Raw genomic sequence first — 27974 nt, 5'->3', positions numbered from 1 at the left:
TAGTATTTTCTTTTCTTTTCTTTTTTTGTGCTACAGCTTTGTTCCATTTCTTTTTTTATTTTTTTATTTTTCTTTATTGATTAGGGCATTATATATGTGTCCTTATTCCCCCTTGGGCCCTCCCCACCCCCCGCTCATGCCCTCACCCCCCTGTTGTCTGTGTCCATTGGTTAGGCTTATATGCATGCATATAAGTCCTTTGGTTGATCTCTGCCCATTAACTCCACCCTCCCCTACCTTCCCTCTGAGGTTTGACAGTCTGATTGATGCTTCTCTATCTCTGGATCTGTTTTTGTTCATCAGTTTATGTTGTTCATTATATTCCAAAAATGAGTGAGATCATGTGATATTTATGTTTCTCTAACTGACTTATTTCACTTAGCATAATGCTCTCCAGGTCTATCCATGCTGTTGCAAATGGGAAGAATTCCTTCTTTTTTACAGCAGCATAGTATTCCATTGTGTAGATGTACCACTGTTTTCTAATCCACTCATCTGCTGGGCACTTAGGCTGTTTCCAGATCTTAGCTATTGTAAATTGTGCTGCTATGAACATAAGGGTGCATATATCCTTTCGGATTGGTGTTTCTAGTTAGTTTCTTGGGATATAGTCCCAGAATTGGGATCACTGGGTCAAATGGGAGTTTCATTTTTAGTTTTTTGAGGAAACTCCATATGAACAACTTGACCATAGGCTACAGTGCTATATTTTTTAAAAGTTATTTTACATTGACTCATGTATTCCAACTTTAAATATTATTTTGTTAGCTTTTTAAATACTGTTTCTTTTAATCAAATATGTGGCTGTCCTTTGATTTTTTTAATCCACTTTGTAAGGGCAAACCTTCTTAAGAAAAATAGAATATTCTGGCTATTTTGAAATGGCTCCTTTTAACCTACATTCTTCAAGAAGCATGAGAAGATTCATGTATAATTGGCATTATTTTTTCCTTATATGTTTGATAAAATCAGTAGTGAAGAGACATAGATTTGGAGTTTCTCTGTGAAAAATAGTTTAATTACAAATTGAATTTATTAACTAAGTATAAACAATTCAAATTTTATCTTATTATCAGTTGTGATAATTTGTGTCTTAAGAAACTTGTCAGTTTTATCTAAATTGTCAAATTAATTTATATAAAGTTTTTAATATTCCATAATTTTACATTTATAGGGTGTGTGGTAATATGCCCGCTTCCATTCCTGAGAATAGTAATTAGTTTTTTCTCTCATTTTTCCTTCATGAGTACAATAAGAGGTATACCAAATCAAGTATATTGCTTTTTTTGGAAAGCATCAGCTTTTATTTTCATTCTCTAGTTTCTACCTCATCAATTTCTGCTTTTATCTTTATCATTTGTTCCTTCCATTTATTTTGGTTTTAATTTAGAGTTATATTTTAGTTCCCTAGAGTTACATTCCAAATAATTTATTATTCTTTCCCTCTAATATAAATATTTAAAGATATACATTTTTCTCAAAACACTGTTGTAGCTGATTCGCATATATTTTCATGTTTTCATCTGCAGACTTTTAAAAATATATTCTAGACCTGGTTGGTTGTTCAGTAGTTAGAGCATGAGTTCGCACACTATAGGGTCACAGGTTCAATTCCCAGTCAAGGGCACATACCTCGGCTGCAGGTTCCCCAGCTCCGGTCAGAGCACGTGCAAGAGGCAACCAATCAATATGTCTCTCTCACATTGATCTCTCTTTCTCTCCCTTCCTCTCTCCATTCCAATCTGTCTGAAAATCAATGGAAAAAAATAACCTCAGGTGAGGATTTAAAAATAATAACAATGAAATAAAAATATATTCTAATTGCCTTTGTGATTTCTTTGAGCCATGGACCATTTAGAAATGATATAGTCATTTCCAAATATTTGGGTGTTTTGCAAGATATCTTATTATTCTCGATTTCTAATTTAATTCTCAAAATAAAATAAGTGTGATGATACTTACTGCATGGCTCAGAATATATTCTGTCTTGATAAGTATTTCAAGTACATTTGAAAAGAGTGTTTATATTTAGTTGTTAAATATAGTACCCTATAAATATTAATTATATTTGTTGAGATTCCTTAGCTGCTCACTCATTAAGATAATTTTCTTTAAATTATTTGAACAAAATTTTCTTTAATTCTCTTAACATATTCATAAAAACTACTGAGAAGGCTTTATGTGTTAAATGCAATATCTTAAACTTTTCAGAGTCAGTTTTCCTGAACTACCTATTTTCCTGAATATGGTTCATACTCCTTGTTTCTCTGAATGTCTAGTAATTTTTGTTAATCAGTTGGACATTACAGGAAAAGATGATATAATGACTATTCAGCTGTGTGCTTCTGCAGGTTGTTTTTGTTTTCTTAGTAGGAAGTTGGCCTGGGCATAAACTATACTAATAATAGAGGAATATGCAAATTGTCCGGGACACTGTCACATAATGACCAATCAGCATGCTACATGCACAGCATGCCCCAGTACGACTGCTAAGGCTTTCATCTGTCCCTTCCTACACTGAAGACGACAGGGTTCAAGGAGGAAGGGCTCCAGTTTTGTTTTCTCAGCACCTAGCTAGGGGGCCTCCCTGGGGCAGCTCTCCCCTCTGAGCCCTGCACAGGACGGGCACTCTGGCCTGGGAGCCCCAAAGGGAGGTGGAGCTAAGTGCTTTCCCTCCAGGACCCCGCTCTCCCGGGGAGTCCACCTCCTGAAGCGACTGCGCAGAAGCTGGGCCAGGCAAACCATGGAAAGGTCGACCGACCCATGAGGATATATATGCTAGCGGAGGCTACACAGCTGCCATAGTTGAAGCCGTCCTAGATGGAGGAGCAGGGGTAGCAGGGATCAGAGTCGGCCATGTCGGCAATGGAAGCCCAGCTCTCCGCCAATTGACTAGAGCACACAGACCTCAACGGTCCTCAGTCACTTCCTGAGCAGCAGTCAGCCCTGACTGAGGATCAAACCCGAAACCTAAGTCGGTGCCCTGATACAGTGGAACCCAAACCTTTGGTGTAGCAAAGGATCTCCGGCCCACAGCAGGGGCCAAGGCATGTCAAAGGGGTTTTGTTGAGGGGCCCTGACAGGCAGCCCGCAGCGCAGTGGGTTAGAACCTCCTCCTGATACAGCAAGGTTGCGGGTTGGATCCCTGGTCAGAGCACAGACAAAAAGCAACCAAAGAGTGAATAATAACTGAAACAACACACTGGTGTTTCTCTCACTCCTTTCCTCTCTCTAAAATAATCAATCAATAAAAATTAAAATAAAAAATAAACCCTCTGGCTTGCAGAGTTGCTAAAACAGTTAAAAAGTGAAGTCCCATCCCTTTCCGTTCATTCAACAAATACTTCACATACTCCTTCAATAATCACACTGGGGATGGGTGTTTGTTTGTATGTTTTGGATAATCCTCACCTGAGGACATTTTTGCATTGAGGTTTTTTTTTTAGAGAGAGTAGAAGGGAAGGAGAAAGACAGAAACTAATGTGAGAGACATCAATTGGTTACCTCTTGCTGAATCCCCAACCAGGGCCCTGTATTGAGCCTGCAACCCAGGTACATGCCCTTGATCGGAATCCCACGCAGTACCCTTCAGTCCGCCTGCAGAAGCACTATCTACTGAACCAAACCAGCATTTTTTTTTTCTTTTTAACTCCTCCTCTATGGATATGTTTTTTTTCATTGATTTTAGAGAGAGAGGAAGGGAGAGGGAAAGAGAAAGAGAAACATCAATTAGTTGCCTAAGCAATCTGACAGGGATGGAACCCACAACCTGTGTATGTTCCCTCACCTGGAATCAAACCCATGACCCTTTGGTGTGTGGGGGGACACTCTAACTACTGATCCACACTGACCAGGGCCTGGAGGTACACTTAAAGAGAATTTTTCAGATCTGCCCTAGCCAGGTTGCTCAATTGGTTGGAGTCTCAATCTGTACACCAAAGGATTTCCTGTTGGATTCTAGGTTAGGGCACATACTTAGGCTTAGGTTAGATCCCGGTGGGTCAGCAGGTGCAGAGGCAGACTACCGGTATTTCTCTGTCACATGGATGTTTCTCTCTCTAAAAATCAATTTTAAAAACTTTCTCAGGTGAGAATTAAAAATATATATATTAAAATTTTTTCAGATCTAAAATTTTATTTGGTTCTTTTTTAAATTTTATTTTTCATTTACAGTTCTCATTCAATATCCTGTCCTATATAATAAAACCCCAATATACAAATCGACCAAACAGTGGAATGACTGGTCACTATGAACTGACCACCACGGGGCAGACGCTCAATGCAGGAGCTGCCCCCTGGTGGTCAGTGTGCTCCCACAGGGGGAGCGCCGCTCAGCCGGAAGCCAGGCTCACAGCTGATGAGTGCAGCAGCGGTGGCAGGAGCATCTGTGGCAGCACGAAGGAGCAGCGAGCTGAGTGGTAGGGAGCAGCAAGCAGGCAGGCGGTAAGGAACAAGGGGTCCCAAACTGCGAGAGGGCACAGGCCAGGCTGAGGGACCCTCCCACCCCCAGTGCATATTTTAATACAGAAGTATACGTTTAACATATTGTATTTAAATATAATATAGTCTGTATTTTACAATTTCTATCTCTAAGAATTTTCATGTCTACTTCACTTTGTTGCCAATACCTCCTCCATCATCTTTCATCTTATAGTTTAATTTTTGTTGTGTATTTTTATATTTTCTACATGTAATAGATTTAATTTTAAAATATTTTTAGTTGGCATAACCTGTCAATACAAATCTTTTTCTCACAATATTACTTTGTTACCCCGCTGATAATAGTCTATAGTCTCCAGATGTTCTTGTCTGCTTTTGTTACTGCTTGCTGTTAAATATATTTCTTTAACTCTCAATAGTCTTGTGGTCACTAATTCTAAGTGTGTGGCTGATTCATACACTAAAGAATGTCAAAAGACAATATTTGAAGATAAACATTACCTCAAGAACATTTGCTCTCCATTTTCAAAAATAATAAAAATTAGGAAACTTAAAGGCTGCCATCTTCTTTTCAAAAAAGTCTTCTTTAAATTTATTTTTCTAAACAATAAGGTGTTTGTCTTCTTTTATACATATTATATACATATATAAAAAATAAAAAGTTTTTGAAAAATTTTCTACTCACCTTTGCAATGCCACAATCACATTGTTCACCTTTTTCCAATATTCCATTGCCACAAACATACTTTTTTCTTTTGTAAACTGGCTTAATAGGAAAGCTGTTACGAAGACATTCAAGACTAGAATTTGAAGCAAAATATTTAAACTCATCCAAGCTACAGGTACTAAAATCCTTTACACCCCGAGAGTGCCTAAAATATTAAAAAAAAAATGGGTATGATAAAAATTATTGCTACATATTTCTACAGTTCTCCTAATGTAAGGCAATTTAAGAGAGATTTAAAGAGCATTATTTTTCATAGAAAACAAAATGCACATTTTCAAAAATATTAATTGCATTGCTAATATGTTTAACACACTTTTTCAATGTCACCAAGAAAATTATTGTAATGTAAAAACAGGAACTGTTTTATACTTACTTACTTTCCCAGTGCCAAACAACTGAATTTAAAATTTTTGACTTCAGTATTTAATATACTTTAATCTATTTAATATTATTTTTATACTTTTTCCTATAAATGCCAATATGAATCACTTCATAGTATATTTATTAATAGTATTTACTACCATTTATTAATATTAACTTTAATAGTATATTTTAGAGCTTTTTTTCTCTCCATAAGTGAACACTTTTCAAATAAAAATTAGTTGTTTGAGCTTATATGGGAGGAGCAGTAGGAGTACCTGTCCTGACAGAATAAAAGCTGTTAGCACAAGCAATCAATGTGTTTCTCTCTTTCTCTCCCCTTCCTCTCTCCCTTCCAAAACATTTGAAAGAATATGATTTAAGAGACTAAAGACTGTGCCCTAAACCAGGGATTGAGAAACTTTTTCTGTAAGGAGCCGATAGTAAATAGTATCAGCTTATATGCTGTATACTCTCTTGGAACTAAGAAATTTTCCACTATAGTCCGAAAGAAGTCATACATAATATGCAAACCAATAAGACTGGATGTAATAAGATTTTGAAAGGAGTTTTTAGGGGTAAAATAGGCAGGTTCCGGACGATTTAGGAATTAGGGGGCCCATGAGGGAGACCCATGGGGCTGCAAAGCTGGGAGCTGCCAGAAGGCATCCATTTACAGAATAAGGGAGCTGGGAGCTGCCAAACGGTATACATTTACAGAATAAAGGGAGAGGAAGACACACATTTACAGAATAAAGGAGAGGACTCCACTCATTCACAGAATAAAAAAGCTGGTATTAGGGAATAGAAAAATAAAAGAGAGAACACCTCTTGGGGTTTGAGCTCTGAAGCCACTACAGTGACCAACCGGAGGGGATATGAGGAAACAAAGAACTGCAGCCTTTCTAAGCCTTAAGAAAGAGGGACTCGGTGGATCTCTCTCCCCCTCCCCACATGGGAGTCTGTGCTTGTTTCTCAATAAATTTCCAACTTTTTCCGTGGCTTCATTCTTCGACTCTACCTGGACATTAACCTGGAATATCATCTTTGCATCCTGCCCAGAGGAAAACAACACGTTCCAGTTTAATTCCTGTGTTTCAGTTTTATTTACAAACTAGAAGCCCAGGTGCACAAAAATTTGTGCACTCGGGGGGTTAGACGGGGTCCCTCAGCCTGGCCTGTGCCCTCTCGCAGTCTGGGACCCCTCGGGAGATAACGCCCTGCTGGTTTAGGCCTGCTGCCGGGTGGCAGAGGGCAGGCCCAATCCCTAGGTGCAGCCCCTGGTCGGGCTCAGAGCAGGGCCGATTGGGGTGTTGGGGCGCCGCCTCCTGTCATGCACAGAGCAGGGCGGATTGGGAGGTTGTGATGCCACCCCCAGTCACGCTCAGGGTAGGGCCGATTGGGGGGTTGGGGCACCGCCCCCTGTCACACTCAAGGCAGGGTCGATGGGGAGGTTGCGGCGCCACCCCCTGTCACGCACAGAGCAGGGCCAATCCAGGGGTTGGGGCGCTGGCCCCTGTCACACACAGAGCAGGGCCCGTGGGGGGGGGGGGCGGCGCGCGGGTTGGGGCGCCGCACTCTGTCACACACAGAGCCGGAGGGCGATCAGAGGTTGGGGAGCGCCCCCCCCCCCCCCATCAGGCACAGAGCAGGGCTGATCAGGAGGTTGGGGCGCCTTCCCCTGTCACAAACAAAGCAGGGTGGATAGGGAGGTTGTGGCCCCGCCCCCTGTCACACACAGAGCTGCAGGGCGATCAGGGGGTTTGGGTGCTGCCCCCTGTCACGCTGATCCTGGTGCCAGGAGGTCTCTTGGCTCCGCTGATTCCGGTGCTGGGAGGCATATTACCCTTTTACTATATAGGGTAGAGGCCTGGTGCATGGGTGGGGCTGGCTGGTTTGCCCTGAAGGGTGTCCTGGATCAGGGTGGGGGTCCCCACTGGGGTGCTTGGCCAACCTGGGTGAGGGGATGATGGCTGTTTGCAGCTGGTCACATACCCTTCAGAGTTGGGGTCCCCACTGGGGTGCCTGGCCAGTCTGGGTGAGGGGCTGAGGGCTGTTTTCAGGCTGGCAGGTGACGGAACCTCCCAACCACTCCTTTTTTTCTTTTTTCTTTTTTAATTCTGGGCCAGCTTTAGCTCTGAGGCTCCAGCTCTTAGGCCTCCGCTGCTGAAAGTAGGTATCTGGTTTGTTTTGGTTCGAAACAATGTATAACTCCAGCTCTGAGATACCAGCTCGCTCAAAGCTGGTTTCTGGGGTTTTTTTAAGCTTCTATATTTGTTAAAATGTTTCAAACTGCAGGCTCAGAGGCCTGCAAGGCAGGCGGGGAACGTTGGTTTCCTCCGTCACTGAAGCAAGCAAGCCTCATGTTAGTTTCAAACTGCCTGGCTGCCGGCCACCATCTTGGCTGACAGTTAATTTGCATATCTCCCTGATTAGCCAATGGGAAGGGTAGCAGTCGTACGCCAATTACCATGTTTCTCTTTTATTAGATAGGATCAGGTAGCCCACCAAATTTGGCCCATGAATTATTGTTGGCTGATCTCTGCCTTATACTAAAATCTACTCAGTATCAGTTCTAACAAGCCTAATTCAAGCTCCGACAGGATCTCCAGAGGAGACCAAGTTGGAAATACCTTGAGCTTCCATATATCCATGCAAGAGGCCCAGTGCACAGTGCACTAGTGGGGTCCCTCAGCCTGGCCTGCGCCCTCTTGCAATCTGGGACCCATTGGGGGATGTCAGACTGCTGGTTTCAGTGCGATCCCCAAGCTACAGCCCAAGGGATGTAGCAGTGTGAGAAGAGGCAGGCAGCCGGAGAGGAGCCCGAGCTGGGGCCAGGTGCCATGCCGCTCCCGCTCATCCCAGTCCCGCAGTGCCTGCTGCCGCCACTTGGTAGTACTGCCACGGAGGCAGGAGAGGCTCCTGCCACAGCAGATGTGCTCGCCAGCCATGAGCCCAGCTTCTGGCTGAGCAGTGCTCCTGCTGTGGGAGCGCACTGACCACCAGGGGGCAGCTCCTGCATTGATGTCTGCCCCCTGGTGGTCAATGCACATCACAGCGACCGGTCTACTGGTCGAGTGGTTGACCAGTCGTAACGGTCGCTTAGGCTTTTATATATATAGACTAGCGGACCGGTGCACACATAAAAGCAAGCAAATAAAGTTCAAAATGATTACCCAATAGTTGAATTGTCTAGTAGAAAAAGAATCAATGTTTTTCAGAAGGAGGTAGGAGAGGCCAAGCTTTCTATTATAAAACAATCATATCTAATATGCTAATAATAATTAATTAATAATAGACATCAAATAAATGAGGAAATGTGATCCATACCCAATAAAAAATGCAATCAATAGAAATCAACACTGAGATTGCCCTAGTGTAAAAGTTGGCATACAAATACTTAAAAGGAACTGATATTATATATTTTAAAATTTTAAGAAAAAATGTTTAGCTAATTCAGAGAGATTACAGTCTTATACAGTGAACATGCAAGGGATAGTACAAATTCAATTTACATTAAATTGTAGAGCAAGGTAAACTAAGTATAGTGGTAGAAATCAGATTAGCTGTTGCCTGGGGCCAGTGTGGAAGGTAGAAGGACTGCTGAAGGTCACAAAAGAACTTCCTATAGAGGGAGAAAGGATGCGTAGCCTGACTAACACTGTGGTTCAAAAAAATAAAAGCCTAATATTCTAAGTGTCCGGTCGACCGGTCAGCCATTCAACCAATCAAAGCGTAATATGCTAATGATATGCTAAGGATACTCAACCACTTGCTATGACATGCAATGACCACTAGGGGGCAAACAGTCGACCAGTGGACGAGTAGCTATGACGTGCACTGACCTTCAGGGGGCAAACACTGCAACCAGTAGGTTAGCTTGCTGCTGGGGTCTGGCCAATTGGGCTAGACACGCCCTGGAGCCCTACCACAGGCCTTCCCCGGCTGGCCAACCTCCTGTGTCCCTCCCCAGCCCCAATCATGCACCAGTGGGGTCCCTCAGCCTGGCCTGTGCCCTCTCAAAATCTGGGACCCCTCAGGGGATGTCAGAGGCCAGGCTGAGGGACCCTATGGTACATAAATTTGTGCACTGGGCCTCTAGTTTATATATATTTCTCAAAAATCATAAACTTGTACAAAGCATGTCAATTTTATTATGAACAAATCATATATCAATAAAGTTGACTGCTTATGAAGTACATAAATAAAACACTCAAAAATATGGTGAAACTATTCTTCTGAGAAATTATCACAAGGAAGACAAAATAAATTTACCTACTTTTTGTTTTTATAAAAACTTAGGATATCATCTATATCAAAGGATGAAATCTATAATAATAAAAGTGCAATATGCTAATTAGACCGGACAGCTGAAAGATCTTCTAGACGTCCTTCTGGACGAAGCTACAGTGGCGGGGGCCAAGGCAGAGGCGGTTAGGGGCAATCAGGCAGGCAGGCGAGCAGTTAGAGGTGATCAGGCAGGCAGGCGAGTAGTTAGGGGCAATCAGGCAGGCAGAGTGGTTGGAGTGATCAGGCAGGCAAGCAAGTGGTTAGGGGCGATCAGGCAGACAGAGGTGGTTAGGGGTGATCAGGCAGGCAAGCGAGTGGTTAGGGGCGATCAGGCAGACAGAGGTGGTTAGGGGTGATCAGGCAGGCAAGCGAGTGGTTAAGGGCGATCAGGCAGGCAGGTGAGCGGTTAGAGGCGATCAGGTAGGCAGGCAAGTGGTTAGGGGCGATTAGGCAGGCAGGCAAGTGGTTAGGGGTGATAGGGCAGGCAGGCAGGCAAGCAGTTTGGAGCCAGTGGTCCCGGATTGTGAGAGGGTGCAGGCTGGGCTGAGGGACATTGCCCCATGCATGAATTTTGTGCACTGGGCCTCTAGTTAAATCAGGGGTCCTCAAACTTTTTAAACAGGGGGCCAGTTCACTGTCCCTCAGACCATTGTAGGGCTAGACTATAGTTTTAAAAAAAACTATGAACAAATTCCTGTGCACACTGCACATATCTTATTTTGAAGTAAAAAAAAACAAAATGGGAACAAATACAATATTTGTATTTTCATGTGGCCGTGGGCCATAGTTTGAGGACCCCTGAGTTAAATAATAAGCAAGTATCCTTAGCTAATTAGGTCAGTATTTGCATCATTTACTGAGCATTTTTATAGGGAACTGTTATTTAGTAAAAAGTAGAACAAGTGCTTACTAGGAGCAAAAAATGAATATCAGGAAACACACATGTGAAATAAGTCAGATAGTTATTAAAATGATGAAGAACAAAAATAAAACAACATATTATACAAGGGAATAAAAGACACTATTTTAGAAGAGAGGACATTTAATTTAAAAAAGAACTATGGCACTCTAGTTGGTTTTCCTCAATGGATAGGGCATTGGCCTGTGGACTGAAGGGTCCCAGGTTTGATTCTAGTCAAGGGCACAAGCCTGGGTTGCAGGCTTGATCTCCAGTAGTGGTGTGCAGGAGGCAGCCAATCAATGATTCTCTCTCATCATTGATGTTTCTATCTCTCTCCCTCTCCCTTCCTCTCTAAAATCAATAAAAATAAATTTTAAAAAAGAAACAAAATAAGTAAAAATATATTTAAAGAATATATTTATGCTTTCCCCTTAAGATTGTAAACAAGGCAAGGATATCCACTCTCACCATATCAATTCACATTGGGCTGAAGTTAATTCAAGTGCAATTAATGAAGGAAAAAAGAATTACACCCAAAAAGATGGAAAGAAAAAAATTAACTGTTCTTATTGATGAATGCCAAGATATTGTTTAGAGAAAATATTACAGAATCAACAAATAAAATCTCCTGAAACTTCTGAAGTATTTAACAATTTTGCAGCACCCAAAGTCAATGTACTAAAATCAATTATATTTCTATGTACTAGAAAAGAGCAATTTGAAGATGATAAGTAAACAATTTCATTCATGATAACAAAAAAAGAATACTTAAAGATAAATGCTTAAAGATAAATTTAAATTATGAAATACAATTCCATTGCTGGAAAAAATTAAAGACCTACATAAATGAAGGCATATACCATATTCAAATATCAAAATACTCCATATTATTATAATACTCCCAAAATTGAACTATGCAATTAAATAATGCAATACTTTTTAAAAGCTCAACAGGATATTTTGTAAAAATTTAAAAGCTGATAAAATATATATTAAAACGCAAAGGGCCTAGATTAGCCAAAAAAGAACTTTAGAGGAGATAAAAAAAACTTGGATATTTGCACTACCTGATTTCAAAATTCAATACAAAGGTACAGCAATAAAGGTAATATGCTTCTGCATAAGTGTAGACATACAGATTAATGGTATAAAATAGAGATTCCTATTAAAAATCCACACATATAAGGTCACTTGATTTTTGAAAAAGTGGCCAAGGCAATTAAGTGAGGAAAACAAGTGGTCTTGGAATAATTGAAAATCCATATGGAAAAAAATAAAAATCAACTAAAACACATATACAGTAATTTAACTAAAAATGTATCATAAAACTGATAAAGTGTACTACATCAAAATTAAAAACATGTTCTTAAAAAATGCATTGTAAAGAGGAAATTATGTATCTGATACCCAAAATATATGAACAATTCTTACAACTCAATAAAAGCACAAAAATATATTTTGTTTTTAAAAATTGAAAAAAAATATTTGAATAAACTCTTTATCAAAGAAGATATACAACACTATTAAACATGAAAATATGTTCACATTATTAGCTCCTTGGAAAAAGCAGATTAAAACCCATATGAGATAATATTACCTACTTAGTAAAATGATTCAAATTAAACATACTGATGATATCAAGTCTTGGTGATAATGTAAAACAATCAGAACTGGCTACACAATTTGTGGAAACCAATGCAAAATGAAAATGCAGCCCCCCCTTGTTTATAAAGCAAGAGAAAAGTATTATTAGTAATATTAAAATTAAAAGCTTTTTCTCCTTGCTTCAAAGTCTCTCTTTCTCAATGGGTCATGGTGTTATTTATTTACAATTTAATGTCTTTCAAGATAAATAAAATGTAATTAACATGAATTGTACATCTTCATATTGTACAATGCCAGTTTAAATGCAAATATCAAAGCATTTAACTTTAGGCAGAATCACTGAGATCACACAATTCATCTGGCTTGTTCCTAGAAGGAGCTTTTAAGTAGGCCAGAAAACAAAATATATGTATATACATATATATACATATATATATGTGTGTGTGTGTGTGTATACACACACACACACACACACACACACACACACACACACACACTGAGTGGCCAGATTTTTATGACCGGCCAGGTTATTATGACCACCCCATCAGTACTTCATTGACACTTCCAAAAATACTGACTATTGAAAACTTCCTAAGCAAATACTCTCAAGGTTTTATTATTATTATTATTTGCATAACTAATTCACTTCATTGTACTGATAGGGTGGCCATAATAATCTGGCCACTCAGTATATATATACAAATCAGACTCTGGAAGGTAGGAAGAAGAGAGTTTACCCAGGTATGGAGGGCTTGGGAAGTGTTGAACCATTTTGGTGTTTCCAACGGTACTTAAAATGAATATGTATGTAGTTGTTGGATTCTGTGTTCTGGAATTGTCAATTACTTTAGTTTGGTTAATGGAAATGTAAAAGCTCTTAACCAAACAATTTCTTTAAAGGAATACGTGTATTTAATAAAGAAAATTATCTTACATTGCTTCTGGTGACATTGTGCAAACATCTCCTGAACAATAGCAGGTATCAGTATTGTCAAAACTCATTCCCATATGAAGGCTAAGCAACTGCACGATACTGACAGCATATGACTCCAAAGATGAACCCTCTACTTGCTAAATTTAAGGAAAAGAAAATGATTCAGCTAAGAACCCTATTGTTATTTAAAAAAAACACACAATACTTACTATAATACAAAATTAGTAAATGAAATTCATTTTTTAAAAGGCATCAACGCATCCAAGATACCTATGTAGATGAAATTAGTTATATAAGCATTTGGATGATAAATTTGGTAAACATGGATAAATATGCACAAAAGTTTAATTTCAAAATACTATTACTTAAGGACAAGAGCAGCTATCTTGGAGTCTTAAACACCACATTGTATATTTCATCTTTGAATTATTTTTAAAAAAATTCCTCTAATATTTTAATAATCAATTCTACATTTTTCTCTGTAGAAAGCAACCTCTGAAATAGGTTTCAATGATTTCTGCCTTCTGCTATTCATGTCCTTGAATGTAAGCTGGACTTATTGACACACTTCTAGTTAACTGAATATAGAAGTGATGGGTCATCATTTCCAAGATAGGTTAGAAAAAGACTGACTTCTTGGATTCTGTCTCATTTTCCTCACTTGGGGGAAAACCAGCCAGCTATTCTGCGAAGAAGTCAGCCTAATAAGAGGTCCACATAAGTTAACTTGGAAAAGATTTTCTGGGGTCTTCCAATAGCCACGTGACTGAGCTTGGAAACAAATTCTCTCTGTGCTGAAGCCTGAAGATTACTACAGGTCTAACTGACACCTTGATTTTGCTCACTTAGCTGTTCCCAAAATCCTACCCCACGGAACTACATTTTTATCTGCTAAGTTTTGGTATAATCAGTTATATAGCAATCAATAGGTAGGTATTGTTGCTCTCCTTTGTATTATTTCCAGTTTCTGCAGACAGATGTTTATAGCAGCTTTATTCATAATTGCCAAAACTTGCAAGCAACCATGGTATCCCTGAGTAGGTAAACAGTTACATAAGCTATGGCACATTTCAAACAATGGAATATTATTCAGCACTAAAAAGAAATGAGTTAGCAAGTAATGAAAAGAAATGGAGGAACCTCAAATGCATATTCCTAAGTGAAAGGACCCAATCTGAAAAGGCTACATACTGAATAACTCCAACTATATGTCATTCTGAGAAAAACAAAATCATGGAGACAATGACAAGATTTGTGGTTGCTTGTGCTAGTCAAGCTCTGGCACAGATACCAATGTCCCTTTTGCTATCTGTGCACCTACAAGCCCCTTGATTTAAATAATATTTATAAGTTGGGGTCCCAAGTTCCAGGCCTAGTAATTCCTGTAACACAACAGGGCTTCAGCATCATTATAATACCACAGAGCCACAAAAACAAGACCTATATTAACACAAGAGGGTATCACCTTGAGGGTATCCACATCTCAAACAACATTACCTTGGCTCAGGATCTAACTGCTAGAAATGATATTGTGCAGAGAAAACCCTAAAGACCTCACCAAAAACTACTAGATTTAATAAATAAATTGGACAAAGTAGCAGCATAGAAAATTAACATCCAGAAATCAATGGCATTTTTGTACACTAAGAATGAGCTCTCAGCAAGAGAAATAAAAGAAAACATGTACCATTGCAACGAAAAAATTAAATAAATAACCTGGGAATTAACCAAGTGGGTTAAAGACCTGACTCAGCAAACTATGGGTCATTGAAAAAAGACATAGAGGAAGATACAAACAAGAGCAAGCATATACTGTGTTCATAGATAGGAAGAATTAACATCATTAAAATGTTCATACTAACCAAAACAATCTATAGATTCAATGCAAACCCTATTAAAATACCAATGCAGGCTTGCAGACCAATGGAACAGTACAGATACCCCAGAAATCAACCCACACCTTTATGGTCAATTAATACATGACAAAGAAGGCAAGTGCATGCAATAGAGTAAAGAAAGTCTCTTCAATAAATGGTGCTGGGTAAACTGGACAGGTACATGCAAAAAAAATGAAACTAGACCAACTTATACCATACACAAGAATAAGCTCAAAATGGATAACAGACTAAAATATAAGTTGTGAAACCATAAAAATCCTAGAAGAAACCATAGGTAGCAAAATCTCAGACATCTCTCATAGCAATATGTTTACCAATACATCTCATGGAGTAAAAGAAACAAAGGAGAAAATAAACAAATGGGGCTACATCAAAATTAAAAGCTCTGCACAGCAAAGAAACCATCTTCAAAATGAAAAGGGAACGCACTGAATATGAGACATTTGCCAGTGATACATCTGATAAGGAGTTAATTTTCAAAATATATAAAGAACTCATTTAACTCAACAAAAGGAAGACAAACAATCCAATTTAAAAAAAAAAAAAATGGGCAAAGGACCGGATTAGATATTTCTCTAAAGAGGATATACAGATGGCCAACAGACACGTGAAAAAATGCTAAAAGTCACTAATCATCAGAGAGATGCAAATTAAAACTACATTGAGTATCACCTCACACCTGCCAGAATGGCTACCATCAATAACAAACAAACAACATGTACTGGTGAGGATGTGGAAAAAAAGGAACCTTCGTGCACTGCTGGTGGGAATACAGACTGGTACAGTCATGGTGGAAAACTGTATGGAGTTTCCTCAAAAAATTAAAAATGGAACTGCCGTTTGACCCACTTTTAGACTATATCCTAAGAATCCCAAAACACTAATCAGAAAGAATATATGCACCCTTATGCTCACAGCAGCATTATTTACAGTAGTAAGAAGGGAAACAACCCAAATGCCCATAAGTAGATGAATGAGTAAAAAAATCTGTGGTACATTTACACAATGGAATACTATGCACCTGTGAAAAGGAAGGATCTCTTAACCTTTTTGACAGCATGGATGGACCTTGAGATTTTTTTTAATGTTTTATTTCTTTTTTTATTTTTCTATTGTTTAAAGTATTAGATATATCTCCCTTTTCCCAGACTGACCTCCCCTGCCCCACCCTCCCCCCAGGACAAGCCCCCACCACCCCAGTATCTGTGTCCATCGGTTATGCTAATATGCATGCATACAAGTCCTTTGGTTGATCTCTTATCCCCCTTTCCTTGCTTTCTCTCTGAGATTGGACGGTCTGTTCAGTGTTTCAGACCAGGAGATTTTTGTGCTAAACAAAATAAGCCACTCAGAGAAAGACAAATATCACATGTTCTTACTTACATGTGGAATCTAATGAACAAAATAAACTGATGAACAAAAATAGATCCAGAGTCATGAAAGCATGGAAAACACTGACAGATATCAGAGGGACTGGGGGAGAGAGAGTGGGAAGCGATTAACCAGAGAACTTATATACATGTATGCATAGCCCATGGACACAGGCAATAGTGTGATGAAGGCCTGGGTTACCACAGGAGCCAGGTAGAGGGGGACAAATGGGGCAAATTGGGGGACATCTATAATATTCTCAACAATAAAAATAACTTAATTAAATAAAATGGGCAATTAAAACCACAGAAGGCAAAAACAGAGAGGGGAAATTAAGAAAACAACAACTATGAACAAGAACAATGAATAGAAACAATTCAATATCTATTTATTAAAAATTATCAACACAGTATGTAGAGAGGGAAAGTACCACAACAAGAAAAAGGCTCTATGGGACAAGTCTACAGCTAACATCATACTCAACATGAAAAGCTAAAAGTTTTTCTTCTAAGATCAGGAAAAAGACAAGGATGTGCTCTCTCACCACTTTTATTCAATATAATATTGGAAGAACTAATTAGAGCAATTAAGCAAAGGGGGAAAGGCATCCAAATTGGTAAAGAAGAAGTAAAGATGTCACTATTTGCATATGACATGCTATTATATATAGAAAACCCTAAAACTCATAAAACAAACAAACAAAAATGTTAGGAGTAAAAAATGAATTCTGTAAAGCAGCTGGATACAAAATTAATACACAAAAATCTGCTGCATTTATGTACACTAATAAACTATCAGAGTAATTTAAAAAAACAAGCTCATTTACAATTGTAACATAACTGAAAATATTAGGAATAAATTTAACCAAGCTGGTGAAAGATCTCTACTCTGAAAACTATACAATATTGAAAGAAACTGAAAAGATATCCCATTAATATTGTTAAAATGTCCATACCCAAACTATAGTATAGATTCAATGCAATCCCTACTAAAAGTTCCAATGCCATTTTTCATAGAAATTGAAAAAACAATGCTAAAATTTGTATAGAACTACAACAGACCCCAAAAACAATCCTGAGAAAGAACAAAGCTAGAGGCATCACACTTCCGGTTTTGAAACTATATTACAAAGCTATAGTAATCCAAAAGTATGGTATAGCCCTGGCTGGTGTAGCTCAGTTGGTTGAGTGTCATCCTGTGCACCAAAATGTCGTTGGATCAATTCCTGGTCATGGCACATGCCTAGGTTGCGGGCTCAGTCCCTGGAGTGGTAGTAGCAAGAGGCAAAGCAATCAATGATTCCCTCTCATATGTCTCTTTTTTCTCTCTCCCCATCCTCTTTCTCTAAAATCAAGAAAAACATTTTTTTAAAGTATGGTATAGGTAAGAAATAGGGCCCCAAAATAAACCCCTGAAGATATGATCAACTAATATTTGACAAGGGAGTCAAGAATACTCAACTGAAAAAAGATAGCCTCTTCAATAAATGGTGCTGAAAAAACTGAATATTTACATGCAAATAAACGGGACCCTTTATCTTAGACTGCTCACAAAAATTTACAAATGAATTGAAAATTAAAATGTATGAAGTGACCTCAGCCAATGTAGTTCAGTGGTTGAGCATTGACCCAGAAACCAAGGGGTCACCAGTTCAATTTCTGGTCAGAGCACATGCCCAGATTGCAGGTTCAGTCCCCACTAGGGGGCATGCAGGATGTAGCCAATCAATGATGTTTCCCTCCCATTGATGTTTCTATCTCTCTATTCCTATCCCTTCATCTCTCTTGATGTGGGGTTAGGGCAGTGGTTGGCAAACTGCGGCTCGCGAGCCACATGCAGCTCTTTGGCCCCTTGAGTGTGGCTCTTCCACAAAATACCAACTTCTGCACATGCGCCACAAAGTTTCAATCGCACTGTATATGCGCACCCTCACGTGGTATTTTGTGGAAGAGCCACACTCACAGGGCCAAAGAGCCGCATGTGGCTCGCGAGCCGCAGTTTGCCGACCACTGGGGAATGAGAAGAGTTAAACCAAAAAAACTTATATACTTGTACACAGAGACCTTGGAGGGGAGGTAGGGGCTGGGAAGATTGGGGTAAAGAGGGGTAAATGTGAGACATCTGTAATACTAACAACAATAAAAATTATACATTAAATATACATATAAGAAGTAAAATCATAAAACTTTAAAAAGAAATGGTAGTAAAAAATCTCCTTGACATTGGTCTTGCCAATTATTTTATGGATATGATACCAAAACCACAAACAAAAGCAAAAATAAACAAGTGGAACTACATCAATAAAAAGGTTCTACACAACAAAAGAACTGATCAACAAAATGAAAAGGTTACCTACAGAGTATGAGAAAGTGTGCAAATTAAATATTTGATAAGGAGTTAATATCCAAAATATAGGAACTCATATACAATTCACTAGCAAAAAACAAGTAATCTGATTAAGAAATGGTCATAAAACCTGAATAGACATTTCTCCAAAGAAGATTTAAAATGGCCACCAAATACACTGAAAGGTGCTTAACATCAATAAACACCAGGGAAATACAAATCAAAGCCACAAGAAATATCACCACACCTGTTAGAACGGCTATTATCAAAAATACAAGAGATATGCCGAAACCGGTTTGGCTCAGTGGATAGAGCGTCGGCCTGTGGACTGAAGGGTCCTGGGTTAGATTCCGGTCAAGGGCATGTACCTGGGTTGCGGGCACATCCCCAGTGGGAGATGTGCAGGAGGCAGCTGATCGATGTTCCTCTCTCATCGATGTTTCTATCTCTCCCTTCCTCTCTGTAAAAAATCAATAAAATATATTTAAAAAAAAATACAAGAGATAACAAGTACTGGAAACAATATGAAGAAAATGGAAGCCTGTTTCCTGTTTTAGGAAATATAAATTGGTATAACCAGTATAGAAAACAGCATGGTGGTTACTAAAACTATTAAAAATAGAACTATCATATGGATCAGCAGTTCCACTAGTTGGTGTAGGGTATCTCCAAAAAAAATGTATACACACTTTAACAGCTGATAGATCAATTTTGAAAATGAAATGTATTTTAATAAACTCTGCCTTTATAATTATTCAATGTGTGTGTATACATTTCGGGGGGGGGGGTACCCTACATCTGAAGAAAATGAAATCTCTCTCAAAGAGATATCTGTAGGCCATATTCAATGCAAATTATTCACAATAGCCAAGATATGGAAATAACCTAAATGTCCATCAATAGATGAGTGGATAAAGAAATTGTGATATGTCTATATCTATAATAATAAAAGTGTAATATGCTAATTAGACCAGACGTCCTTCCAGACATCCTCCCTTTCAGTTAAAGCCGCAGTGGTCAGAGACCACACAGAGGCAGCAGAGGCCCCTGGCCACAGCAGCGGGCAGGCAGGAACCAGGGCCAAGGCCCTTGCACGAATTTCGTACATTGGGCCTCTAGTATATGTATATATATACGTATGTATGTATGTATACATATACATACACAAACAATATGGATGAATCTTGAAGGAAAGAATGGATTGGTGGTTGTCAAGAGTTGGGACTATGAGGTGGGAATGAGTAAAAGTAGTCTAAGGGTACAAACGTCTAGTTTCTGGGGATGCAAAGTATAGCATAGTAATGAGAATTAACAATACTGTATTATATATTTGAAAATTTCTAAGAGAATAGATTTAAAGATTCTCAGCACACACACACACACACACACACACACACACATACACACACAAATAGTAACGATATGAGATGATGGATGTGTTAACCTTAGGTTTTGTGGAAATAATTTCCCATATATAAATATATCATATCATCACATTGTGGGCCTTAAACTTACATAATGTTATAACAAATACATACCAGAAGTGATTTTAAATCTTTTTAATCTGTCAATGGCAATTTGCTTCATTGTAGTTGCTACTAAAAGTTAACCAACTGCACAAATTGCTCAATATGAAAATCACAGTGCACACATCTTTTTCTGAGACATTCTCAAGTTAGTTCCCTTTCCTAGTTTTTAAATAACTTGTGACAAATGGAATATAGCACTTTAGTTAGAGCTTATTTTAACTTTCCCCAGAAAACAGTGGATTATGAATATATGATAGCTATTTTTTCCTATAAGTCTGCTCCTCCAAAGTATAAAGATTTGAATGCAGTAATAAAATAGTTAGCATAAAATAGAAAAAATATCACTTAATAAAAAAGCTAATGAATGTATACAAATTCTTAATTTTGAGAGAAAATTTGATATGTTCAATAATTAACATTATTGAATATATAATAAATATTGATGCAAGCATATCACTGTTCAAAACAAACTTTGACTTGTATTATGATCAGTTCAACTTATAGTTGTTCTATTTTTGAAAGCAATTATATACAGTTTAATTTTTATGTTCCAAAATCTATACTAATAATAGACAAATATGTGTAAATTGACTGTCCCTCAACGATGCCCACAGCCAATCAGGAGTGAGTATGCAAATTAACCCGACAAAGACGACGGGCCTGCGGGCAGCACACACTTGTGCAGATGCCGAGCAGCCAGGGGCAGGGCGGGATGCTTCAGTCATCACCATGGCAACAACGCAGGCGTTCCACCCTGCCCCCAGCCGCTTTGGGCCTTTGGGCAGCGTGGGAAGGCGGAAAGGCATCTCTGGGCCAGAGTGAAGGTGGTGCTGGCAGCCAGGGGAAGTAAGGTCTATTCTTGCACAAATCTTCATGCCATTAGGCCTCTAGTTAGTAATATAAAATACTATTAAAGAATGAGTAAACTATGTAATATATTTATTCATTCTTTAAAATATTTAGGAAATTTTTATACATGAAAATAATGAGAACAAACTGGTTAAAAATTACATACCAGAGCAACTCCTGCGTCCTCATTCTTATAACATATTTTTCCAGGCAGTACGGCTCCTTTAAAATGAATTTGTTTCTTGAAGCTAAAAATAAGGATTTCCTCACAATTGCATTTAAGAGTGGTATTATTGGTGATAAATTTTCATAACAACAAACATTAGTGAACAATTACTATGTCCTAAGGACCATGCTACTCTGAATTAACCTAATTTAAACACATATTTTCTCATACCTACAACATTAAGAATATGTCAGCATGAATATGCAAATTTTGTGTTTGATAAACACTCAGAAGTGTAATAAGGATAAAGCCTAACAATTATGCCAAATGCATTTGCAGTAATGGTTTATAGTTATTATTCTGGTTCCCTCAACATTTACAGCCCTGAAAATTCAATTTTCTGTGACCTACTTATTCACTCATTTACAAAAATTAATAAATTTTCCTGCACATAAAATTCTAGATAGGAAAACAATTCAATATATTTATTAGAAAAATAAAAACATAAAAAGTAATCAGAAGAGAGACACAATATAGAGATTATATAACAGGTAGTAAAAGTTTATAAACCAAGCAACATTAAAGAAAGTGTTATCACTTATAATTAATCTCCTTTAGTTATTTCAATGCTTTTATGTAACTTCACTTTTATTAGGTTATTGTATGTCAGTTAGAAATTTTTAAGTCTCGCTTCACATTAGCTCATTGAGGACAAGGACTTTAACTTACAGTTTTCCCCCATCCCAATCATGTTCACCAAATTTATAGAATATAGTACATATTAAATAGATGATTATTTTTCATAATTAACATATGAAATCATTTTGCATTTTTTCTATAATACTGTACTAATATGGAATACTATACTCACACAAGTAAGTATGCAGGCTGGGAGACATGTTCAGATTTCCACTGTAAAAATCTGTATAATATTGAATAAGGATTTCCAAAAGTAGAAATTTTGTTTTTATTTGACCAGATTTCTATGGAAGATATTACAACAGTCAGTTTTAACTGACTAAACATCTAAAAAGAGAAGACAAATAAACATTTTTAAATAAATTTAAACATTACATTAAACTTCTATAGAAACATATTTAAGACATTTAATTTGGTATGTTGATCATGGAAAACTGTTCAACAGCACAACCAAATATTAAACAAATCAATACATATTACAGATAATTTTACAAAATATATAAACAAAAGAGTTTTTAAAAACTTACAGTGTTAACAAGTCCAAATATCTGAATAACCTTCTGTGTTACAGCCTTTATATCAGAGCCCATGTAATCAAACTGTAAAACATAAATTACTTTTAAAAACTAGTGAATGCCATTAATATATCACATACTCTTTATATATACAATGTACTATATTCTAAATTAGTGATAGGACTACATTCCAATTATAATCCAAGAAATAATGATGTATAAGTAATGATTTATAAAAGTGCTATAATTTATGCAATAAATAAAAACACAATAACATGATTTTGTTTTTCTGTCTTTTTTGATACTGTTATTTTTTGAAAACTCTAATGATAGTTCTAAAGTTATAAATTTTTCATTAAATTTACTGGGGTAATCTTATTTAATACAATTATATAGGTTTCAGTTCTATTAAGTGCCTGCCAGGCTAGTTCAGTCAATAGAGCATGAGACTCTTAATAACATGACTTTAAGCAATGTTTAAAGCATTTAACTTGTGCCCTTTATTATTTATGAATCATAACTTTTTTATTTTTTTTAATATATTTTAATGATTTTTTACAGAGAGGAAGGGAGAGGAATAGAGAGTTAGAAATATCGATGAGAGAGAAACATCGATCAGCTGCCCCCTGCACAACTCCCCACCCGGGTTGTGTCCGCAACCAAGGTACATGCCCTTGACCGGAATCGAACCTGGGAACCTTGAGTCCGCAGGCCGACACTCCATCCACTGAGCCAAACCGTCTAGGGCAATCATAACTTTTTTAAATGTGGTATTTCATAAATGAATAGGACCGTATCAAACTAAAAATCTTCTGCACAGCAAAAGAAACTGCCAACAAAAAGGCAAACTACTACATGGGAGAAGATATTTGCAAACAACAGTTCTGACAAGGGGTGCATATCCAAAATATGTAAAGAACTCATATAACTTAACACCAAACAAATAATCCAATTAAAAAATGGGCAGAGGACCTGAACAGACACTTCTCCCAAGAAGGCATACAAATGGCCAAGAGATATATGAAACGATGTTCCATTTCACTAGCTATTAGGGAAATGCAGATCAAAACTACAATGAGATACCACGTCACACCTCTTGGAATGCCTGTTAGCAACAAGACAAGTAACAGGGTTAGAGAGGTTGTGGGGACAAAGGAATCCTTATTCACTACTGGTGGGAATGTAAACTGGTACAGCCTCCATGGAAAATAGTATGGAGGTTCCTCAAAAAGTTAAGAATAATATGTGGGATATAAAACTAAAAACAACAAATGAACCAACAAGAACAACAAACAAAAAAAAAGCATAGACACAGACAACAGTATGGTGGTTACCAGAGGGAAAGAAGTGGGAAGGGTATTAAGGGTAAAGGGAGTCAAATATACAGAGACAGAAGATAATTCGACTTTGGGTGAGGTGCACACTATGCAATATATAGATTGAGGATCATAGAAATGTACACTTGAACCCTATATAATCTTATTAACCAACATCACCTTGATAAATTTATAAAAAGAAAAAACAAAAAATAGAGTTACCATATGACCCAGCAACCTGTCTTCTGGGTACCTACCTGAAAATTTTCAAAACATCCTATATGACAAAGAGCTAATATGCAAATGGCCATCATGCCCTCACACCATAATGCCATAACGGCTCAGACACTCAACACTGGGGAGAGAGGAATGGAGACCAGCCAGGCACAAATGAGCTCACAAGAGAGGAATGGGGACCAGTCAGGCACAAATGAGCTTGCAAGAGAGAAATGGGGACCAGCCAGGCTGCAGCCCGGGAGAGGGACAAGCCACACGCCCCATGGTCCTGGGTGCCAGTGGCTGCGCCTCTGGCCAAGAAGAGGAATAAGCTGACCACCCCGCGGTCCTGGGAGCCAGCGTCTGCAGCTGCGGCCCAGGCAAAGCCACCCACCCATGGTCCCCTGCGGCTGTGACTGCGGCCAGCTCGGGTGAAGCCAGCTTGAGTCCTGGGTGCCTGCAGCCAGCCAGAGGGAAGGAAGGCTTGCTCCCATGTGCCTGCGACTGGCAAGAGGAGGGAATCCTGGGTCCCAGGAGTGGGCAAGGCAGAGGTGATTAGGGGCAATCAGGGCAGCAAGGGAGCAGTTAAGGGCAATCAGGCCGGTAGGGGAGCAGTTAGGGGCCATCAGGCAGGCAGGCAGAGGTGGTTAGGGGCGATCAGACAGGCAGGCAGGTGAGCAGTTAGGAGCCAGTGGTCCTGGATTGCAAGTGGCAGTCAGACATCCCCCAAGGGGTCCTGGATTGGAGAGGGTACAGTCTGGGCTGAGGGACCCCCCACCATGCACAAATTTCATGCACCGGGCCTCTAGTTTATTCATAAAGATTTATGTACCCCTATTTTCATTGCAGAATTATTCATGGTGGCCAAGACATGAAAACAACTGAAGTGTCCTTGATAGATGATTGGTTAAAGATGTGGTACATATATGAAAAGAATACTACTCAGCCATAACAAAAGATAAAATACTGTCATTTGTCTTGCTTTTCATTAATCTTTAACTTTTGTTTTTAATTGCAGTATTTATTCCCTCTATGTCTAATGAAATATTTGAGTTGAAATATTTTAACTTAACCTTAGCTTTAAAATTTGTTCCATAATAAACAAATGCTTAATACATAATATTTGTTTTCCTTTATTGCCTTCTTTTTGTTTATTATGCTTAAAATTCTGATGACCAACTTCTAATTGCTTTGTAAATTTACAGGAATATGATTTTAGCATATGTATTGGCTTTGTACTGGGTCAACGTAGCTATAATGAAAAGCTCTCCAACTCTTTAGTGAGCCATCGCACTTCAATTTTTGTTACCTCTGCCAACAATTATGTCTACACTTCCCTGCCTCATATTTACTTCTTTGAGAATCAACCAACTTTTTTTTAGGGAAAATATTTTTGTTTTATAACCTATGTCTTAAAATATTAATATCTGAAGGTTTTGTGTATCTAAATCTATTATTTTTTTGTTTTGTTTCACTGTGGCTAATTTTTTTTAGGGATTTTGAGCTAATACATGGCTGTTATTAATCTGTGGGAATCCTATTTAAAGTTGTATTCCACCAGGGAGAAATACCATTTGTTTCCATCAGGTGCCCTTACCAATCTAGGACAAATGCAGCCTTATAGCTTAGAATCCCCTAACTACCTACGTTGTACGAATTCACAACTTAAACCAGGTGTGGGCAAACTTTTTGACTCGAGGGCCACAATGGGTTCTTAAACTGGACCGGAGGGCCAGAACAAAAGCATGGATGGAGTGTTTGTGTGAACTAATATAAATTCAAAGTAAACATCATTACATAAAAGGGTACGGTCTTTTTTTTTTTTTAGTTTTATTCATTTCAAACGGGCCAGATCATCCGGCCCGCGGGCCGTAGTTTGCCCACGGCTGGCTTAAACCCATGCAAGATCTGAAGTATAATCGTGAATCCTCATTATGAAAATTTTGTTCTTTTGTTTTTCTGTCATTTCATTCACTAAGAATTGAGAACAGAACAGATGACTTGTTTTCTTCCTTTGCCTGAAAGAGGTGCCATGTGTGTTCAGTAGACTACCCTACCAATTAGGCTTAGGCAATTAAATATTATTGCATGTGGGTTTGAGGGTTTGAGGATATTCTAATACAGTGATGGCGAACTTATGACACGCGTGTCAGAGGTGACACGTGAACTCATTTTTTTGGTTGATTTTTCTTTGTTAAATGGCATTTAAGTATATAAAATAAATATCAAAAATATAAATCTTTGTTTTACTATGGTTGCAAATATCAAAAAATTTCTATATGTGACATGGCACCAGAGTTAAGTTAGGGTTTTTCAAAATGCTGACGCGCCAAGCTCAAAAGGTTCGCCATCACTGTTCTAATATATACTTTCATTGAGAATGTAGTCCTTTTGAAAAAAAGAAAAAATAACAAACAAGGTTTAGAAAACGAAAAAATGCTTTACTTTACAAATGCAATTAGAGATCATATACACAAAATAAATTAATTAACAAAAATTTGGCTTATTTATAATTTAAAGAATTTATCAATTGTTCTAAAATCAAAATGAACATCAAAAATGGGTTTCAAATTTTTATTATATCATTGACATCAAGTAAAAGACAAATGTTAAATAATTTTAAAATAATAATATATTAAAAAGACCTACCATATTTTTATCCACAACAATATATAGTTCAAGGTATTGAGGAATTAACTTGAAAAATTCAACTCTCTGAAAAACATACAACATGAATACTAAGGAATTTCTAAAATTTTACTTTCTACTGAAATTATGTTCAAAGATAAACTGAGAAACATGTCACTACTGATTATATAACAAGGGTATTTTCAAATACAAAATGTAGGTACTATTTGGAAAATTCCAATCCAAAAAATGTTTGTGGTTTAAAATAATTTTTAATGAGACCCCAAGCTATACAAGAACCCAGGTATCTTTTGATTTTAGCAATATCTGAAATTAGAAATATTAACTTTATAACATATAGCTTTTCTTTCCTTAGCCTTGTAATAATTTTCACAGTAATCTTCCATGTGGGAAGATTTTCTGCTACCAATTTTAGGAAACTACTTTTGGCAAACAATATAGTTTAAAAAACTGGCCAGGCAGATCACATAATATTTATATCATGTAAATTGCCAGACAATTGAGAAAAAGGAATAATTTACATTAATTGTCCAAATGCCCACATGTAAACATTTTTTGGTTTATTTAACCCTATATTCTAAATCTGTTAACTATGTTTTTGCTAACCTTTCATATAACAAGCGTAACAAAGAATTCAATTTTATTTTATGCTTATTTTTTATTGTTGACACTATTACAGATGTTCCCCCATTCCCCTCCATTTCCCCCCTCCACTCAGTCCCCTCCAGTCCTTCACCACATTATTGTCTCTATCCATGGGCTATGCATATCCTCCTAATAAAACAGTAATATGCAAACTGACCATCACTCCAACACACAAGATGGCCGCTCCCATGTGGACACAAGATGGCCACCAAAAGATGGCCAGCAGGGGAGGGCAGTTGAGGGTGATCAGGCCAGCAGAGCAGGGCAGTTGGGAGGGGCCAGGCATGGAGGGGAGGACAGTTGGGGGGACCCAGGCCTGCAGGAGAGGACAGTTGGGAGCAACCAGGCCTGCAGGAGGGGACAGTTGAGGGAGACCCAGGCCTGCAGGGGAGGGCAGTTGGGGGGAACCAGGCCTGCAGGGGAGGGCAATTGGGGGAACCAGCCTGGCAGGGGAGGACAGTTAGGGGCGATCAGGCCAGCAGGGGAGGGCAGTTAGGGACAATCGGGACAGCAGGGAG

General features: G+C 38.2%; 1 protein-coding gene across 2 annotated transcripts in view; it reads right to left on the bottom strand.

Annotated features, from left to right (window-relative positions):
- Positions 1 to 27974, bottom strand: part of LOC308511242 (disintegrin and metalloproteinase domain-containing protein 5-like) — a 75182-nt gene that overhangs the window by 41492 nt on the left and 5716 nt on the right. For both annotated transcript variants that reach the window (XM_081081250.1, XM_081081251.1), the window contains exons 5-8: positions 26812 to 26877; positions 22643 to 22714; positions 22288 to 22442; positions 21417 to 21498 (exon numbers count right to left, since the gene is read on the bottom strand). In XM_081081250.1, coding sequence (XP_080937376.1) covers positions 21417 to 21498; positions 22288 to 22442; positions 22643 to 22714; positions 26812 to 26877 — 375 coding nt within the window. The remainder of the gene's footprint in view (positions 1 to 21416; positions 21499 to 22287; positions 22443 to 22642; positions 22715 to 26811; positions 26878 to 27974) is intronic.

The sequence above is a fragment of the Myotis nattereri genome (assembly GCF_964212035.1).
Source record: "Myotis nattereri genome assembly, chromosome: 2".
Taxonomy (NCBI): Eukaryota; Metazoa; Chordata; class Mammalia; order Chiroptera; family Vespertilionidae; genus Myotis; species Myotis nattereri.
This window is presented reverse-complemented; position numbering and strand designations above follow the sequence as displayed.